The sequence below is a fragment of the Eutrigla gurnardus genome (genome assembly GCF_963514095.1).
Source record: "Eutrigla gurnardus genome assembly, chromosome: 1".
Classification (NCBI taxonomy): domain Eukaryota; kingdom Metazoa; phylum Chordata; class Actinopteri; order Perciformes; family Triglidae; genus Eutrigla; species Eutrigla gurnardus.
The window spans coordinates 20,297,496-20,318,716 of NC_139915.1; the positions used below are offsets into that span (position 1 = coordinate 20,297,496).

The 21,221-nt window shown below is 41.1% G+C and overlaps 1 protein-coding gene across 1 annotated transcript in view; it reads left to right on the plus strand.

Moving 5' to 3' along the window:
* Positions 1-2,468: 2,468 nt before the first annotated feature.
* LOC311011042 (mucin-5AC-like) overlaps positions 2,469-21,221 on the plus strand; it is a gene marked incomplete at its 5' end in the record, with an annotated part of 57,046 nt that continues 38,293 nt past the window's right edge. The window contains 17 exons of the mRNA XM_084005737.1: positions 2,469-2,535; positions 2,672-2,731; positions 2,843-3,095; positions 3,850-3,964; positions 4,138-4,228; positions 4,310-4,416; positions 7,912-8,140; positions 9,330-9,455; positions 9,622-9,739; positions 10,633-10,771; positions 11,649-11,759; positions 12,215-12,284; positions 14,414-14,551; positions 15,016-15,180; positions 15,260-15,354; positions 15,425-15,551; positions 19,423-19,678. Of these exons, the coding sequence (XP_083861863.1) occupies positions 2,469-2,535; positions 2,672-2,731; positions 2,843-3,095; positions 3,850-3,964; positions 4,138-4,228; positions 4,310-4,416; positions 7,912-8,140; positions 9,330-9,455; positions 9,622-9,739; positions 10,633-10,771; positions 11,649-11,759; positions 12,215-12,284; positions 14,414-14,551; positions 15,016-15,180; positions 15,260-15,354; positions 15,425-15,551; positions 19,423-19,678 (2,267 nt within the window). The remainder of the gene's footprint in view (positions 2,536-2,671; positions 2,732-2,842; positions 3,096-3,849; positions 3,965-4,137; positions 4,229-4,309; positions 4,417-7,911; positions 8,141-9,329; positions 9,456-9,621; positions 9,740-10,632; positions 10,772-11,648; positions 11,760-12,214; positions 12,285-14,413; positions 14,552-15,015; positions 15,181-15,259; positions 15,355-15,424; positions 15,552-19,422; positions 19,679-21,221) is intronic.

The window sequence follows — 21,221 nt, forward strand, 5'->3', positions numbered from 1 at the left end:
CGCTCTGAGCCCGCGATTCCCACTAAGTACAAGTCACTAAGTTTTACACACATTATGAGCTATTACATGACAGCAGAAATAAAAGAAAATGTACAGAATGATAAGACACTCTGCTTAACAACGTGGCTCAAGTTAGCATTCAGTTACCTTCAAAACACGTAGCCAGCATTTAGCATTACACGTCAACAAATCAATCATTTCAATTCAGCCATTTGACTCAACCTTCATCTATCACACACATCATTACAACACTGACAACATTACACATTACGTGTTAATGCTCACCTAATAGAAACACCACAGTATTAAATATATCGGAGAAGCATGAAGGCAACGTGTTCGTCTGCAGCTACCGTACATCGCTCTGAGCCCGCGATTCCCACTAAGTCTGGAAACCTGGTGGCCGTCGTAAAAACTGCCGTAATGCGGTGCTTAAAGAGCAATGCACCCAAAACAGACCTGAAATGATTACAGCAAATAACTGTAGTTACCTCTGGGTTACATCTGTATCTGTTGCAACACGTGTTGGTGTGATCCGGTCCTTAGTGTATTCATACATGCTGTTAATATAGCTTGTACTGTATGTATCAAGCGTATCATACACTTAAAATGTTATTCTACATTCATTTCTATATTTTATTTTGGAAATTATGCTATTCTTTACTGTTTTTTGCACTTCTGTTTAGATGCATGACTGCATTTTGTTGTCTCACCACATGTACTCTGTGCATCGACAATAAACGGGAATCTAATCTAATGAGCTAATGCTGTCGGTGGAATTTACAGAACCTCTTATGAAACAACAGGATTCAAATAGCATGACTGAAAACAATTGTTGGCTCATTTTGCTTCGTAGATTGCAGGGCTACACCCATACTGCTCTGCAGTATGCAGCAGGCCTTCTTCAAACAGCCACACAATCTTATTTGGGTGGACGGTAAAACAATACTAATGGATCTGTAATGAACTGAGGTGAATTTAAGTAATCGCTACCTTCCATTCATGTTGAGTCACTGTTGAATCTTTCTATTGTTAAAGATGACTAGTGGCGATAAGAAAACAAAAGAGGCAAGTGTTAATCACTCTGAGATCTGAACACACCTTGAATGGATTAGAGCCTTTATCGCTTAAGTCAAAATATGATAAAACAAAGCACATAAAAACACTCAGGAGAGTATTTAATGAAGCCTTTGTTTATCGAAAGCCTTTTGCTATATTAATCCATAATTGGTCATAATGGTGGTCTATTATTCCCACAGGTCTAAATCAGATTTGGTAGTGGGTGTTTCCTACTTGAAATATAATGCCAAAGCTGTATCCTGAAACTCTGAGCCTGAAAAGAAGAACCTTTGCTTTTCCTTCTCACAGGTACAAACGAACTGAATACATCTACTCAAAAACAGAACATGTATTTGTATTTAAGACTTAAAGGTCCTCCCAACTCACTGTTGATGTTTTAAAAGGGGCCAGATGCATTCGTTGAATTTGTACGTGTAGTTTATATTTCTGACTGTGGACAGATTTTGGCACTTTGTAAGTGACGCAGGTGTGTAGTCAAGATCAAAATGAAGGCAGAGAGCGAAGATGGGTGTGTTCGCACAATACAGTCTCACAGCAGTTTCTGAAATAGTCATGAAATCCGGTGATTTGTGTACATAGACATACATTTTTTCACTTTCAAAATAAGACTTTCAAACTAACTGTGTCAATTGGAAATCTCGCTCGTGCCTCCAATTCATCATTATGCTACAAAAGAAAACCTCTTAGTTAGGTTTAGTAAAAACATCATGGTTGGGCTTAAAGTAACTACATACAGTTAGGTTAAGTCCTGTGTAGTTGGATCCATCAACCTCCCCTACATTAGTAGTCATTCTCAATATTTAATACTTTTTTACTTGCTCTGGATGTCACATAGTCACATGGATGTGTTCAACATGAAATGTAAGTATGAATATTCAGTCAAATGATAATAAGCGGCCGAACATGGGAGGGGAATAAAAAAAAACTTTAATCCACCATATTTTGATGATTATGACATACATTTTTACCTCTGCATGTAACCCTTCCTAAGCATTTCGGAGAAGTGAGCTGCTGTAAACAACTCGGGGTTGTCTCAAGGACACTTTGACCTGCAGATCTGGTAAAAAAAAAAAATGCATGTATGTAAACACCAATACTATGTTAGTCTTGCCATAATTGTGGATCTATGGTGCTCGTTTGTTTCCATCACAGATGTGAGGTGAACATCTGTTTGTGTGCTCTGCAACCTCGCCCTTCATATCAGTTATTTGAAGGAGAGTGAAACGGGGACCATGGAAATAAATGGGACAAGCAAGAGCAACGGCCATGAATCACCATGTTAAGCAATGGGATTGCCACTCCCTCACCTGCCACATTAAGACCTTGCCCCCTGCTATAAAGAACTGGGCCTCCCTCCCATCGTCCTCAGAGTTCCTTTGGAGAAGTAAATGGCTATGGCTAACGAGTGGCTGCTATGGCTGACCCTGTCTGCCATCGTGGCTGCATGGCAGAGCGGTACATATACTACATTCTATCTGGCAGCCTAGCAAATATAACAAATGGGGCTGTTAACAGCTCAAATGTTTACCCATCTGCTACAGCTGCATTGTGTTGTAATGTAGTTACTAATAACTCTTACTTCTTTCAACAGAGGCAATATCTGCTGTTAACAGGTTCTCCTCCACGTCCTATTTTCCTGAAAAAATAATGGGTGAGCTTCTTGGTTGTTTGTTTGTAATTGTAAACTGTTTGCAGTGTGGTGACAATTAATTCATGTAGGTAAAGAGCTGTCTAAATGGCATGTCCTGATCCGTCTCTGAAGGTGTGAGTCCCATCCACAACGGCCAGGTTTGCAGTACGTGGGGCAACTTCCACTTCAAGAACTTTGATGGAGATGTCTTCCAGTTGCACTCCACTTGCAACTACGTCCTGACCTCTTCATGCAGAAACAGTTACAAGGACTTCAACATTCAGATCAGAAGACAGGAGGCCGGCACCATCCAAAGCATCATCATGAAGCTGGAGGGTTCAGTAGTAGAGCTCTCTGAAGGCTCAGTGGTTGTTGATGACAAACCGTAAGTTTGCTCTAAAAGCCCTAAGAACTTTCTGCTCTGCCTGCATAATGCTTCCTCAGAATGGATGTTACATATGATTATATTTACTAATATCTCATAAAAAAACACAAACAGTAATGGTTTAGATTGTAGTCATGACCTGACTAGCCAACCCAGTCTAATGGCAGTTTGTGAAATAGCCCCTTTCAGTGGATGATGTTGTTTTGTTGCCTAAACCTAATTAGTTATTTTAAGCTCAACCATGACGATTTTCCTAAACCTAGCTAAGGTTTAGTTGCATTAACCTGGTGCTCAGATCTGATTGATAGCTCCAGCATTTCAATTAAGTCCGATATATCGGGCGAGCATTGTTCTTTTATGTTTTTGAAAAAAAATCGTGGTTCAATGCAAATGTTTTATTTTTTTAATATTCATGATGCTTTATGGGGCAGCTGTGGCTCAGAGGTAGAGCAAGTCGTCCTCCAATTGGAGATAGCGGTTTGAATAATGCCAAAGTGCTGTGCTATCTGTGTGTGAATGTGTATGAATGAGTTAGATAATGTTAGATCCTGATGTGCGGGTGGCTCCTCTGCCATCAGTGTATGAATGTGTGTGACTGGGTTCAAAGTGACTGAATGTCTTACATTTATGCAACCTGATCTTGAGAATTGTTGCTGGGGTGATAGTGATTAGAACAGCATGGACATCGGGCATAGAAGTGAAATTCATCTACCTCCACTGTTTGCTCATACCTTCCCCCTCTCTCTCTTTACAGAGCCATCCTACCATTCAGTCAAGCAGGAGTGCTTATCGAGAAAACTCCCACCTACATCAAAATCAAAGCAAAGCTGGGATTAGTTGCTATCTGGAATGAGGAGGATTCTTTTCTGGTAGGATTATGGTGGCAAATAAAAAAAAACTTGTGACCATTTTTGTTTAAAGGCCTTGCATTTATTTCGGGGTTAGGCTGCACACTTTTATAATCATAATCATGCTTCTTAGTGTCACTAACGCTGTGCTGCCGATTGTACCTCCTGCTTGAATGATGGTTTTGTCCTCACAGGTGGAACTAGACCTGAAGTACAAGAACCAAACCTGTGGTCTTTGTGGAGACTTTAACGGGGTCCAGCTCTACAATGAGTTCTACAGCCATGGTACACTTTGACCCACTTTAACACGTCAGTCACTTTAAGCATGACCACAGAATGGAGATGTTGTTTTTTTTATCCTAACAGGTGTGAAAATATCCCCTGTGGATTTTGCTAACTTCTGGAAAATGGATGGTCCAACTGAAAGCTGCTCTGACTACACACTGGAATCCACACCAAGCTGCAACAACATGGTGAGGCCTTACCCAGTTTATATATATATATATAAGTGGTGGGCCATTATCGGCGTTAATGTGCTGCGTTAACGCAAGACTCTTATCGGGCAATAAAAAAAATACTGCCGTTAATCTATTCTCAAAGATGTCGTGCCTGTGCTGCGGCTGCCCCATCGTGGCGCAAGCTGAGACACAAGCGATTGACATTGAAAGGCATCCATCTCTCACGTGCGGTCGTGGAGCGCTAGCGAGCAACTTTTTCATGGCCGAATGCGAAACCACTACCATATCGCAATTTCCTGCAATTTCTACACACACACCAATTTTGGTGAGTTTTGTTTAATGTTCAGGCCTCCAAAACGCGAGTTAAATTGGCGTAAGAATAATAAACATTCGAATAACAATAGGGCTTCGCTCGGGCCCTAATAAATGGGTCTTGAGGCGTGATTTAAACACCTGCAGAGTGGGGGCCTGCCTAACATGCAGAGGCAGCTCGTTCCAGAGCCTTGGGGCTGCCACTGTGAAGGCACGGTCTCCCCTAAGCTTCAGCCTGGACTTAGGAACAGCCAGGAGGAGTTGATCATAGGACCTGAGGGACCTTGAAAGAACATAAGGTTCCAGCAGGTCCGAGAGGTAGAATGGTGTTGAGCCATTCAGGCATTTAAAAGCAAACGGCAGAATCTTAAAATCAATCCTTTTTTTTTTTTTTAAGATATTTTTGTGGCATAGACGCCTTTTATTAGCAGTGGACAGATGGGAAACACAGGAGAGAGAGGGGGGTGTGACATGCAGCAAAGGACCTCTGGCCGGGATCTAACCGGGGTCGGCTGCGTGTGTGCGTACGTTCGTACATGGCATGCGCTCTAACCACTCCACCACCTGCGCGCCTTAAAATCAAACCTAAAATGCACAGGAAGCCAGTGGAGGGAAGCCAGTACAGGGGAAATGTGCTCTCACTTACAAGTAGCAGACGAACAGCAGCGTTCTGGACTAACTGCAAGCGAGAGTGAGGCCTGACTGACGCCAACATACAAGGCATTACAATAATCAAGACGAGAAGTATATACTATATATATATATATATATATATATATATAGTATATATATAGGCAAACTTCCCCAAAGATGAGATGTTGAAGTGTAGATTGGTGAAGAATCAAGGCAGGTGGAAAGAAAATGATACACAGCGTACACACCCGGTTGTTCCAAATCCCTGGCAGAGTCTTCCTGGAGCCTCTGCACCTGTTCCACCTGGGAAGTCCTCTCTTGCTCTCGAATCTAAGGAAATCCAAACTCTCCCTGCTACATGTCTTTGTTTTAAAGCGCTCTCCATCCTGTTCTGCCTTCTTCTCGCTCATCCTGTCACCTTAGTAACTTTATCCTTTTCCGCTCCTATAGCCAGTGTGTCTCTGTTTGTGTGTAACACACACAAAGAGAGACAACACTAATTTATGTCTCAGGGCCTCATCAGATAGCTATGTTTAATTTACAGCTAGGCCTCTTCTCATCTTCCTCCTAACCTAAACATTCCTTACACCTTTGCTCATGCAACATTTGGGTGTTCTGATTGTTGAACTGACCAGATACTTCAATATTTTATTATTATATTAGTAATGGTGGGAACTATAATATCACGAGTATCACAATAACATATTGCAACATATTGAGATTTACTGACCACAATAGCAATTTTTGGCACAATACTGCAGCATCCCCATCTTATCCCATGCAGCAAAATTATGATAGCATTTGGTACACTCCTGGCGAGGCGATTCATATTACTCAGATGGAAAGAAAAAGTTCTTCCAACTTTCAGTATATGAAAGACTCATCAGGGAGTCAAACATTGTTATTTAGTGGATTGGACTGTTTCTTGAAATGACGAAGGCACCAGCATACTAAATAGATCAAGTTCGGAAGAAAACAAATAAGATGTATTAAACAGGCCAGAGGACACATCCTTTGTGGTCTATGTTGTCTTTCCTTTGAAGACCCTGAAAGACGAAACAAGTGGTTTTCAAAATGAGACGTCTGGTCTACAGGGGATTTCCTTTTTGCGTCACCTTTGCTGGTCCCATTGCCCAACAACGAGCCACGTTTGACAAGAAATGGCATAGAAGAGGTAGCTAACATCTGATTAAAATGGAGTCAGAGATAATATTTGATTCTTTTTATTTTATATTATGATAGAGGAAATGCTTTCATACCAAGAGTGTATTTCTGCCATTCCTCTGCTTCCGATTCACTGGAATCGTCATCGGCACGCTATGAATCTTGGGATAAGTAGGGGTATGACGGATCCATGAGTTGGATCCTCCGAAAAGGGGAAAGAAGGCCATATTTCTGAGCTGCTTTTGAAGTGCTGCTGAAGTTGACGCGGCTGCTGAATAGGTACACAGTTAATTTGTCTTTGTCACAATTTTGACAGAATTGATGCAGAAATGTTGCTCATAGGGGTGGACCATATCATTTCGTTCACAATAATACCGGTATATTTTTTTACATGACAAAATAAAATCATATGGTGATATTCTGATTGGTTAACGTCACACTGTTATGCTGCGGATGTACGCTGACACGCGTCATGCAGCGCAACTCATGCAGCTCAACAACATTCAACAAGCATGAGTGAAAGCAAACATGGCTGAATGCAATACTGCAGAAGAAGTAATTCCCAAAAAAGGAGCTACTTAAGTGAGTTAATGCTGTTTACAAACTAAAGTGACTACTGACTTTGTCATATCGTTATCGCCTAAATACCCTGAAATATTGTGATATTCTTTTAGGGCCATATTGCCCATCCCTAGTTGCTCATCCATGGCTTGGCTGCCAAATATATCACACCCAGGACTCAGGGATAGGACTCGGATGCAGAGATTTCAAAAGACTTCATTCAGGCCGCAAAGGAGTTCAAAACAGAAGGCGCCTCAAAAGGCGGGATGGCTATGAAAACTTACAACAGAAAACCCTACAGTCTAAAGGGAAAAAACAAAAACAGTTCTAAACAGAAAACGCCTCCGGGGAGGGAAAAACTACGACTAGGTATGATAACAAAAACCCTACTGTCTATAAAGGGGAAAAACTAAAACAGTTCTAAACAGAAAAAACTATAAGGCACAAGGACAACTAACTTAAACAGGCTATGAAAATACAAAGGCAAAAGGCCAACAAAAAACCCTCTAATGAGGCAGGCAACTGTGGATAGCTCAGACTTTGACTAGACTTGGTAGCTGGTGACTCTCGACACAAGACAAGCAAACAGGCACAGGACAAAGGGAGACGCAGACTATTTAACACATGAGGGTAATGGGCGACAGGTGGAGACAATCAGACTGGGGCACATGAGGAAGGGCAAGTGACCTGAAACGAGAGGAGAGTTACTTTCCAAAATAAAACAGGAAATGACAAGACAGACATGGAGACAGGACAAAATAACTCCACTTGATATACCGGTGTGACAAAATAATTAGCTTTCTTCCGGACTTTTCTCCTGTCTGTGTGTCTGTTCTGTAGAAACCACTGTGTGAGCAGATCCTTACAGGGCCGGCCTTCAACAGTTGTCACAGTCTGCTGGATGTCGCCTCCTTCACTTCTGCCTGCATTGCAGACCTCTGTCACTGTGGCAATGGCATAGATGACCATGTTGGCCCCTTCTGTCTGTGCGACACCGTGTCGGAGTTCTCCAGACAGTGTAGCCATGCTGGTGGCAAACCCCTCAACTGGAGAAGCAAAGAGCTCTGCTGTGAGTACACTTGTTAGACACTGGGAAGCGAATATTCCATTGGTAGGCTTTTGTCAGAACAAAATGTCTCAGATATTCAAAATATGGCACAAAACCATTATAGAATTAAAGAAATACAAGAAGTGACCATATTAAAAGATACCTTTTGTGAACGTAACAAAAAAGTTCTGCGAACACAAGAGTAACTCCAGGTCACACTGACATAATTTCCAGTCAACATTTGTATCTTAAGTATGTTTTAAGAATGTTGATCAGTATTTAGAGGAGACACTCAGAATGCCAAAGCCTCGTGGCAGGTTGTGAAGAAGTCACAAAATTAAATCAGTTTCCTGTTTTTCATGTCTGTCAGCACTCAAACAATGTCAATAAAAGTTCATTAGGATTCTTTTTTATGGTGGGCACATTATTTAAATGCATCCATATGACTATGCAACGTCCAGAGCTAGTGGCGTAGGTTTGAACATTGAGAAAGACTTAAAGTGGGAGTGGGATGGGTCCAGCAACACAGGACTTTCAACCACCAGATTGGTGTTGCACACTGCATGTTCCACAGTGTTGTTGTGAAGTGTTGCATTTGTGATGGTTTTTCTGAACCTAACATTCTTTTTGTTGCTTAAACCTCACTATACATAATTATTTTAAGGCCAACCATGAGGATTTTTCTAAACCTAATTAAGAGGTTGTTTCACAAAAGCTAATGTTGGTGTTGTAGCGTAATGCCATACCAACTGACAAAAACAATAACAAAAATAACCAAAAACACAAGTTGGAAAGTCACAACAAAAGTTGTGTCCAACACCACTACAAACTACAACCTACAGTTATAAACCCATAGTTACATTATACCGTATAGAGTGGAATTCATGGCTGTCCTGTTGTATTGGATCGCATTAGCTTTTACAAGTGTATATGTAGTACACGTATGCAGGGATGGAAAGAGGACTAAAATACTTTAATTTGGCGCATGAATTCAACTTTCCATTTATATAAGGGATTTAAAAAAATCTACTGAACATGTCATGTGAATCAGTTACTTAGAACTCATCTAAAAATGTTGTTTTTCATATAAATCCTGAACCAAGTGGCAATGAAGCAAAATATTTAATTCCCTGGAACACTGACACGTTTGTGTTGATGAATGTTCAGCTTATGTAAGTCAAGTGGTGAAAAACATCTGATTTATTCACAGGGAAGTCATGTCCATACAAAATGGAGTATAAAGAGTGTGGGAGTCCCTGTGCTGATACCTGCTCCAACCCAGAGGCCAGCCACACCTGTGACAACCACTGTATTGATGGATGCTTCTGCCCTGCAGGTACAGCAGAGTGGAAACACACACACACACACACACACACACGGACACACACAGATACACACACACACACACACACACACACACACACACACACACACACACACACACACACACACACACACACACACACACACATATGTTTCCATGACCCTTTGATGACTTTCAGGCATGGTGCTGGATGACTTAAATGGAAAGGGTTGCGTCCCACTCAAAGAGTGCTCCTGCCGCTACAACAACAAGATCTATGGACCTGGGGAGTCCTACTCCAGTAACTGCAAAAAATGGTATGTTAAGGGAACACTCCACATTATGGAAAATGCATTTGTTTGCCAGAAAAATTGACGTTAGTTTATTTATTTATTTATTGACAAAAAAACCCCCTTGAGATCAGCCTAAAAGTGATGTTGCGAAAGTAGTTTTGTCACGTTTTTGTTTTGATTCGTTTCAGTTTCATAGAAATTTAAGCCAAACCATGGTGTGATGTTTATCTGCCTAAACCAATTTATGTAGTTTTATTGTTTGTTCATAAACCAACAATTAAGGAGATGGTGGCTGCCCTGTCTCCTACAAAAGTACGTGCCATAAAACTATAGTGCACTCTTAGTTTGGTTTCCAGGGATATGCATTTTTTGGGGGATTACAGTTTGAAACAGTTTGAAACACATCAACAAATAAAATAAAACAACGATACAAACCGACATTGTTAGGTTTATGTAAAAAAAAATTGTGGCTCGTCTTACAATGACTACAAAATTGAAACAGAACAAAAACGCAACTACTTGGTCATGTTTAAACAGCCAAACTACATGGTTCCAACGGGGCACTAACAGCAGTGTCCTGCGGAAAGTCTCTTGTTTTTAGACCCGTCCAGCACCCAGACCTCGCTAGGCAGACTTGTGCAAACTCATTTGTGATATCAAGAACACAAGTAATCCATGACAAAATAGGTTTCCTTTGAAATGTAATTCAAGATGCACATTTGTTGTGTGGGAACATCATTTTTAGGAGACCAGGCTGACAACGATCAACCAAGAAAAACAAATACATAAAATGGCTTTTGTTTAAGGATGAGAAAACATTTGACTTGTGTTCTGTTAATGTGTGTCCAGGGCACAGATCAATTTGTATGTTGAGTTTGTTTTGGGCTGTTAAGTAAGATGAAACTGTGTGCTGACAGTGTGTGTGAGATCGGCCAGTGGACATGCGTAGAGAGGAACTGTCCAGGAAGCTGCAGTGTGGAGGGAGGGGCTCACATCAGCACCTTCGATGGAAAAGTCTACACCTTCCATGGAGCCTGCTCCTATGTCCTGGCTCAGGTAGTGCACACAAACCTAAACAACGCCTCAAACCAGTTAAAGCTATTTTTAATAGAAGGTTGGGAATATTGTTGAAATTTAACAAATCCTCTCCGTATCATCCCATATATCAGTTCATCTAAATATTAAAAGAGGGTAAATGTGAAAGACTGTCCCCATCACCTACAGTAAGATCAAGGCTTGTAAATGTGTCTTAATAACTTATAACCAAATGAACTATTATTACCTTATTATACAAAGTAATGTGTGTTGAAAAGAAGAACTGTTATGGAAATATGTATGAGTCGAAGCAAGGAGACCTCTAGTAGATGTCTTATGCAGAAATATTTATTAATGCACGATGTACATCGTGAGAATGTTATGTTCGGCCCTGAGTTATGTGAGCTTGTTTGTGACCTTGCCTCGCCTGGAGAAGCAGACACTTAATAACTCAGATTAAATGTGAACCTATTCATAAGATGACATGTATTTGGCATGTATTGTACTGAGGGAATCAGGTATAGAGAAAATTCCCTCAAAGAACAAGTTTGTCCATCATTGTTTGTTCCATCACATATAATCAATATGTCAGTTAGTTAAACGTAACTTAACTTCACAGTTTGTGTCTCAAGCCTGGAAATGCAGCTCATTTTTCCATCACTAGTGCAGCATTACAGTTACGGACATTTTCTCTGTTGGGCATTCCTTGCTGATTTAATGCAAAGGCCTACGTGGACTGCTTGGTCTACTTTATTTGAACATAAAGCCAAACTTGACTGTTTTTAACTTTCTATTATCTTATGCTAATTGCTAGCGATAATGATTTTGAGAGAGTTGAGGTGAAGTCTGGTAGGCCTTCTTTCTTTCAGTCCAGCTCATAGTGTGTTTGTATGTTCAGGACTGCAGCAGATCCCAGTTTGTGGTGCAGGGAGAACTTGTGCAGTGTGGACTGACCGAGAGTGAAACCTGTCTCAAGTCTGTTACCTTGGGTTTATCCGGAGGGGCTCATGTGAGTATGATACTCACTCACACAGCACTATTCATGGAAAATAAATTGATATCTTTAGTATTGTTATTATATCTAAAATAAAATAATCTAGATTAGACTAGGAACTAGATTGAATCTATTATCATAATAGTATTATGGTGATTGTCATGTCCACTTTTATGTTTTTATCAGTTTATCAACATGTATGCATTGTTGCATGATAAAGCAGTGCAAGTAGAATCACAATACATTTTATTGCCAAGCAGGTTGTTGTTGGTGCATAAAATTACATATGAAGAGGATATTAAAATACAGGCAAAGTACAGCAAAAGTAAAGAGCATAAATATAGAATAGAAAATTTGAAAATATGCTATAAGAAATCAACAATATGGTGGCTAATTTGTGGCCTTTTTTTAATTATTGAACACACACCAAGACTCTCAATACTAAGTAATCTGCTCTCCTTCACATAAAGGTGATCACCATCCAGCCCAATGGCAAGGTTTTTGTGAATGGCCTCTACGCTCAATTGCCCTTCTCTGCTGGTGAGTGACATTTATATTGTATTTATAGTTAACTGTATATATTATTATTTGAGCTGAATGACTGAATAAACACTCATTTCAGTTCCTGTTAGGCTTCTAAGTTCCTAAATATTTAATTGTCAGGCCTCAAATACGATATCTAAGCTCTCCCTTTACTTATGTGAATGCCTTAAATACTTCCTCATGTAAGTTTGATCGGTGAGATAAACAACGTAAATTATGCTATTATGGTATAGGGTATTTAGAGTCAAATAGACTAATAGAATAATCACAACGTAAATTATAATTCACACCAATACATAAAAAATACCCCTTGGCTGCACTAAAGCATTGCCACAAATCAACCAATCTTAAACAGCATTTACAACAAAATCGGCTTGCAGAACAGCAAATTCAAATTCAGCAGGTTACCATTTGTGCTCTAATGCTGCCATCTGGTGGCCACTTTTGTGAACGCATCACATCTAATTATAATGTTTCCCCCCAGGAACTTTTCATAAGCCTTTAGTTAAAAATGTAGTCTTTACACACACCTTAAGAATGTTCTGTCATCATATGATGAACAAATCTTAAAGGAAAACACCACCGCATTTCCATACTGAACTATGTTCTGCTCTGATGTTAGACGAGGTGATACATACCTCCCTCTCCTCTGTGCGTGCACTCAATGGCTCTTGCGCGCACTCCGCGCAGCGCTAATTTGCTAGCATGTAGCTTGTCCCAGTATATTCCTTAGGATCCAAAGAGGGGTGAAGTTAGAAGCGACCAAGCACTTCCACGTTGTCTCTATTTAAATACGGTTACGTGAGTAGTTACACGACCCAAGTTTGGTTACACAAAATGAAACATGCCAATTTTTCTAAGCGGATAACAAGGATAACTATATAGTATGGCGGAATAACAACTGGAAGCACTTCGACGTCGGCGCAGTAATATCATCACTCCGCTCCCCCTCTTACTTCCGTCAATAGAACCTACGTGACCTGCACGCCGTCGCCTGCACTACCTGTAGTAGTTTGTGCACAGTTGAGGTCATCATGGTTATAACGTGCATCGTACAGGGTTGTGAAAACAAGCAGAAGGTATATAGTCCCGTCATGTTTTGAGTGATGATATTACTGCGCCGACGTCGAAGTGCTTCCAGTTGTTATTCCTCCATACTATATAGTTATCCTTGTTATCCGCTTAGAAAAAGTGGCATGTTTCATTTTGTGTAACCAAACTTGGGTCGTGTAACTACTCACGTAACCGTATTTAAATAGGGACAACGTGGAAGTGCTTGGTCGCTTCTAACTTCACCCCCCTTTGGATCCTAAGGACAAGCTACATGCTAGCAAATTAGCGCTGCGCGGAGTGCGCGCAAGAGCCATTGAGTGCACGCACAGAGGAGAGGGAGGTATGTATCACCTCATCTAACATCAGAGCAGAACATAGTTCAGTATGGAAATGCGGTGGTGTTTTCCTTTAAGCTAAAGCGGATGCAGAAGTAGACGTTTTGGTCCAATCCACTTTCCATACCAATGTGATGAATCTCATTACCAGCTGATGAAAAGGAGTGGCGGGCAGCACCTCAGCTCAACAGTAGACTAGAGGGGAGCCATAACCATTTTCAAAAATCATACATTTTATTCCTGTGGTCTAAGATATCATTATATATATAATTAAATATGAACTCCCAAGTGGGACATTGACGTGCATTGCGACACCGCACTTTGCCCTGAAAAGTTGAGAATATTTAAATGTTTATGTGCATCTAGAGCCGCACACAGCAGGACTATGGCTCTAAAGGAAAACAATGGTTTTGTGTATAACGGCCACCTACTTCTCTGTGTTTGGCTTTGAGAACGAGCAGATCAAGCTCACAAATATTGATTGAGGGTATGGAAATAAATATAATAATAATAATAATAATAATAATAACAGCAATAATAATAACAGCAATAATAATAATAATAATATAATAATACCACACTTCATGAGCATCATTTTCCAATAAACATCATCTTTACAGCAGATTATTTAACTTGCCTCAAGCCTGGTCAGGATAACAGCCTGCAGAAAATGATCATTACAGTTGAATGATGCGTTTCCTGTGAACTGTTTCCTCTCACCTCTGTGTGAACCCCTAGCTGGGATCTCAGCCTTCAGAGCGTCCTCGTTCTACCTGCTGGTGCAGACGTCTGTCGGTGTTCTGTTGGAAGTGCAGCTCCAGCCGGTCATGCAACTCTATGTCACAGTGACCAGCGACTACCAAGCCCATACCTGTGGTAAATGATCTGAACTCAAATAATGATGGTGGTATTGATCCCGATTGGTTGTTGCAGTGAGTACTCAATTGTGATTCTTCTGCTCTGAGGGGAAGGAGTTCCCACACAATCAGTCCAACAGTTTATACTGACATTACCATTTTATTAATAGGTTGATTGTGGTGAATTAAATATAAACACCATCACGAAAAAGCTGTCAACATGCCATCATGGTAGAGATCTGAGAATTTGTTCAAAATGTATTTATGCAGGAAGACTTTATCATTTATGATCATCTTATTTGAGATCATATGATTGTTTTCCATGAAAAAGGATATTACTAAAGAAAGATTTGGGTCTTATCTGTAACGCATTGAAAATGTTTTATGTCTTAACAAAGTGATACCGGTATGTTTAAGAGTTTTTAGCATATGTTGATGATTTTCTGACTATGTCATCACATGTCTAATGGTGTCTGCCTGCAGGTCTGTGTGGGAACTTCAACAGTAACCAAGCTGATGACTTCCTTAAGCTCAGTGGCGTTCCAGATGCCACACCAGCTGGTTTTGTCAACAGCTGGAAGACACATGCTGGTTGCCCCGATGTAAAGAACCACTTTGAAAACCCCTGCAGTCTCAGTCTGGATAATGGTAGGTCTAACTCATAAGTCACTGTTGTCACTGTGGGTTCTTCACAATGACTCATGCCGGTCTTGTTTGTCAATGACAGAGAAGTACGCCCAGCACTGGTGCTCCATGCTGACTGACCCTCAGGGAGTGTTCGCCTCCTGTCACTCAGAGATCAGCCCTGATCCGTACAGAGACGTAAGGCTCACAGCATGTGTTTCTGAGTACCAGACCTGTGACATGAACTCACACTGCACTGCTTTCACAGAACTGCATGTATGACAGCTGTAACTGTGAGAAAAGTGAGGACTGCATGTGTGCTGCCGTCTCCTCCTACGTCCACGCCTGTGCAGCTGCTGGCATCCAGATGAGCGGCTGGAGGAAGACCACCTGTGGTGAGTTATTGTGAAACAGAAAACAACCCTTGGGATTCTATAGAAAGATTGAATGTGGGACCACGTTGAAACAGTCAGAACACAAGAGGCCTTGCTGCTTTTATTACTGCAGTTTTTGTCTTATACAAGTGTGATGTAGCAAGGCCTCGTTTTAAATGGGTTGTGGCATTTGGGATGAAAAATGGAAACATCTTGCTGCGGTGCTCCGAAACGTTGAAGCTGTGTTGAGAAGTCTGCTTCCTAAAGGCCCTTTGGAGGTTTATGGCATACAAGCAGTTCGATCTATTCTACATCCACACTGCGTTACTTAAGAATCACAGTCACTGGAGTTTAAATGTATTAACCCAAAAGAATACAAATTATATAACAGCAATAACAATAATAGCCATTACAACAACAACAACAACAATAACAACAACAACAACAACAACAACACTAATTACTAAAGAAGGCAAGTTCTGAAGAACTTGCGGTTGTGAATGCTCCCTGTTGACAAGCTGAAACCTAATGCGGATTCCTGCCTTTAATAATGACCAGAATACATACAAACTGTGAAATAATGTAGGGTTTGTTGAAAAGCTATGCAAAAAAGTATAAGCTTTGAGCCAAACTGCAATGCTGGCTTGAATTTGTGTTGAAAAGCAGCTGATGAGTATGAAGAGATGTTATAGTGAGAATGAATCAAATACTCTGAATGATATCTTTAAATTATGAGATGAGGAATACTGGTAGTATATGCCTATATACATGTTACTAACAATACTATAATAACATGTATTTATATGTTTTTAACATCTGATGTCTTAGTGGTAATGACATTCAAAATGAGTGTCTTGTGCAGACAAAGGTACTCCAACACACTGATTAGCACAATGCAAATTTGTGGAGAGTGTGGGCTGAATTGCGCAGTAACACTGGTATGGTCTGTTGTCAGATCGTCAGTAGGTCTTCAGTTTCCCATTACTATATGTGGCTCCTTTGTGGACTGCACAGGCGAAGAGCCATCAAAAACATCCTGGAAGTGTCTGAAAAGGCTCCACGTTGGCTGGTTGAGGAGGGGGGAGGCGTGGCGTAGTGCAGTACCTCGACACAAGTCGGGGGACTGATCACCCCCGGCTTGGTCGCCTGGGTGAGGGTGTCTGATTCAGAAACAAAACACCCTATGATCCCAGAGAATCACTGATGATGTGTCCAGGAGGTGAGGTGAGGTGTATTATAGGAGCCTACTTTGTCCTATACTTAAACTCTTTTTACTACCATGAAAAAATAACAAAGACAGAAATAAATCCACGCTGAATACAGGATAAGCAGTAGACGATGGATGGATGGATGGATGGACACAAATACATCCTTGAGATTTACTGTATAATGCAGCAAAATACAACAAACTGAGGCAGGTTCATGAACCAAGACACTGAATCTAGATGTATACATCTGGCTCACTTTTAGGTAACATATCATTTCTCCCTAAATTATCTGGTGGGTTTGGTCGTAATATCTTTGGGCTCTGTGCAGGAACTCTTGTCACCAACATCACTGATGCTGGTCGATGGTGTAGTGTAGTAATGGTACCAAAATAATATTGTAGCGAGGTAAAGTACCTACACTATGTAAACTATGTAAGGAACCTAAGGACGATATTAAAATATGTATATCAATGTGTATTAACACAATACAATTTTAATACCTGCTCTCGTGAAAGGGGCACCATCTGTTGGTCAGACAGAACTTTATAGAGTTCACTTTAATGACTCTAATGACCACTTATTCATTAATTAACAATTAATCAATATAATTTAATAAATCAGTCTCATTTCCAAAGATCATAAGTTCTTGAAATAGGGATCTTTGTATTCTTCACAGGAGAAATATCAACGGACAACGACTTTATGATTTTGGGGTATTTATTGAATAATTAAGGATTAAACAAAGTGAATAAAAGAGTATAAGTGGAATCAACATAAACACACACAAAACACAAGAAGTATAACTGAAAGAAACTGATTAACCATGAAGATAGGGAGTTTGGCAATAAGGACGAGTGTGTGTTTCTCCTAAGAATTTTTCTTAGTAATAAAGCCTAATGCCTCAACGGATATAAAATATTAGAGAACGCTATTAATTAGTTTCACCATTCGCTTCAACTCTGGTCACCAACTGAGTGTAGACTGTGTCGGTCTTACGTTCTGCAGCGTGGTCTCGGCTTTTCCTCGGAACCCCAAGCAGTTACTCTTCCCGTCGGTGAATTAGGGCAGTGCAGGTTGCAGGTCGTCTGCCGAGAGATGGTTCAGGACCACGAGTGTCGCTCTGCGGTGGTTTTGTAGCTGGTCATCCGGTTCGGAGGCTGTCTCTGCCTCGGGTTGCTGCTGCTGGGAGGCAACGTTGTGGTGTGACGTTAATTCTTGGATAACTAATTATATAGCTTACTCATAATACTTAGTGATCATTGTAGGGACTCTTAGTTGTTAAGACTGAAAATGTTACTGATAGTAACAATACCCGAAAAATGCAAAAAGAAGAATCAACGGCGAAGAAAGGAAAAAGGAAAGAAAATTAAGTGAAGCAAAGGGGAGGGGAAGCCAGCTAAGCCTCGACCCCCCTCTCCAACTCTACTCGACGAGCTATTGGAAATGCTCTGTTTTATGCTACACGCAGGGGGCGTGATTTTAGTTGAACCCGATCCTGAGGAGGGGCCGGTTCAGGAGGGCCTTCAATAGAACCACTCGTAATGGGATTCCCTAAATGTATACATAATATTCTGATAACACACAATCTCGCCCTTATGGTCAAAGTTGGCTCCTTCTAACACATTGCATATGGTTCTCACACAGAATAATAGGTCAAAACGAATGAAACATGAACTGTAAACATTTCTCTGTACAAATCATTTTGAACTAAATATTTTTAGTAGAGTTGAAAGGAACTTTTGATCCAAAACACACAGATGCAAACAAGTTTGATAACTTAGTAAGCATTTTGTCCTCGGTGATGCGGGCAGATTGATGAGCAAGTTACATATTTTCCCTCTGACTCCATGAGTGCAGTAGTAAGTCCATTACAATGACAATGTTAATTTTTAGCATTTTTGAGCATCTAATTTTCAGATTCTCTGTTCTTCAGCGTAGAACGACAGGAAGTAGCCAGTATGCTTATTATTCCTTAATGATTATTATGGGTGGTTTTAAACTAACATTGAACATATATCTCATCCTTTTCTTGGTTTGGTCTAAATTTGAACATGCTTAGCTTAGTTCATGTGACCTCTCTCTGCATGTCAGCAGGAAGGGGGGGGGGATACCCCCCTTCCCTTCGTTTTCACAGACCAGGTCGTTAGTTTATGACTCCAAGAGGGGAGGAAGGGATCTTCAACATGACTTGGGAACAAATAGTGAGGAAGAGATAAGGTGTTATCTTTTATACTTCAATCAGTTTCCAGTTGTGTTTATGGGCCTCAAAGTCTGGTGTTTCTGAAGGTCTGTGTCCTCCCGACCTTCGGAGATGTGTGGAGATGTTGTTTTTAAGGCCATAAAGAGGCCTCACATTCCATTCTGGTCAGTCCAGTGATCTGGACCTGAGTGTTTTTCTCATCTTTGTTCATCAATTGAATTAAATCCGAGAATCGTGGAGATATTGCTCCTACAATACGTGGTGTTCTGGTGGTTTGCAGAGTCCCCCTGTCCTGGACCGTGAACATTCCCATGACAGTTTGTCATGTTTCCAGCCAGGATGTTTTCTCTTGCTTCTCTGGAAACATTAACTACAACTTCTTAAATAGACAGTTTTTTTTCTCCATGATGGAGGGGTGTGATGACCGTGTCAGGTTGATTCTGACCACTGTCCCACTGTGTTTCTTTGACATTCTGGTCCTCAGGTAAATATGCCAGCTCCTGCCCCAGCAGCATGGTCTACTCCTACAACATCACGTCCAGCAGCCACACCTGCCGCTGCATCAGCACCACGGACCTCAGCTGTCACTTCTCCTTCCCACCAATTGACGGCTGCATCTGTGCACAGGGAACCTATCTGGATGACACTGGGAAGTGTGTCCTGTCTCAGGAGTGTCCCTGTTATGACAAAGGATCAGTACTGCCTCCCGGTCAGGTCGTCAACAAGGACGGGGTCATGTGGTACGTACATAACTTGCACAAGTTTTATTGCTTCGATGTTATAAAAATAAAATAGGAGTAGAAGGGACATTGAACTGTCATTGAAATTGGAGATTGTTGTTAGTTGCTATGGTGACAACACACGTCAGTGGGCTTATGTCACACACCTCATCAGGAAGAGAGCGGACACAGCTCTGGAGAAAGATTTCTTGCTAGGTATCAAGGTAGCTAGACAGATAGGGAGATAGGTAGCTATAGGGAGCTAGATAGATAGGTAGCTAGGCAGATAGGTAGGTAGGTAGATAGGTAGCTAGGCAGATAGTTAGATAGGTAGCTAGGCAGATAGGTAGATAGGTAGCTATGCAGACAGGTAGCTAGGTAGATAGGCAGCTAGGTAGTTAGGTAGCTAGGTAGGTAGGCAGATATGTAGCTAGGTAGATAGGTAGCTAGGTAGGCAGGTAACTAGGCAGATAGGTTGCTAAATATATAGGTAGCTAGATAGATAGGTAGCTAGGTAGGTAGGTAGATAGGTAGCTCAGCAGATAGGTAGCTAGGTAGGCAGGTAACTATGTAGATATGCAGATAGGTAGCTAGGTAGATAGGTAGCTATGCAGACAGGCAGTTAGGTAGTTAGGTAGCTAGGTAGGTAGGCAGATAAGTAGCTAGGTAGATAGGTAGAAAGGTAGCTAGGCAGATAGGTAGCTAGGTAGATAGGCAGATATGTATTTAGGCAGATAGGTAGCTAGGAAGCTAGGCAGATAGGTAGCTAGGTAGATAGGCAGATATGTATTTAGGCAGATAGGTAGCTAGGTAGATAGGCAGATAGGTAGATAGGTAGCTAGGTAGATAGGTAGCTAGATGGATAGGTAGCGAGGCGGATAGGTAGGTAGGTAGACAGGTAGCTCGGCAGATACGTAGATAGGTAGCTAGGCAGATAGGTAGCTAAGTAGATAGGCAGATAGGTAGGTAGATAGTTAGATAGGTAGCTAGGCAGATAGTTAGATGGGTAGCTAGGCAGATAGGTAGCTAGCTAGATAGGTAGCTAGGCAGATAGGTAGATAGGTAGCTAAGTAGATAGGTAGCTAGGCAGATAGTTAGATAGGTAGCTAGGCAGATATGTAGCTAGGTAGAGAGGTAGCTAGGCAGATAGGTAGCTAGGCAGATAGGTATTTAGGTAACTAGGCAGATAGGTAGATAGGTAGCTAGGTAGCTAGGCAGATAGGTAGCTAGATAGTTGGGTAGCTAGGTAGATAGGCAGATAGGTAGATATGTAGCTAGGCAGATAGGTAGATAGCTAGACACATCCAGTCTGTCTCCCTGAGTTTAGTAACGTTGCAACTCCACTGAGAGTTGTTACTGGAAAACTTCACCTCAGAGAGTCCACCACATGCTGTAAGTCAGTTTACGTTATAGAGAAGTGGCGCGCTACAACCGCCACAATGGCAACAGTGCACATAAAAATGTCCGCTGCTCTGAGCATCCTGCTACGTTGATTTGAATGGAAATGTCCCTTCTACTGCTATTTTATTTAATGTGTATGGAATTCGCTATGTCAGCTATACCT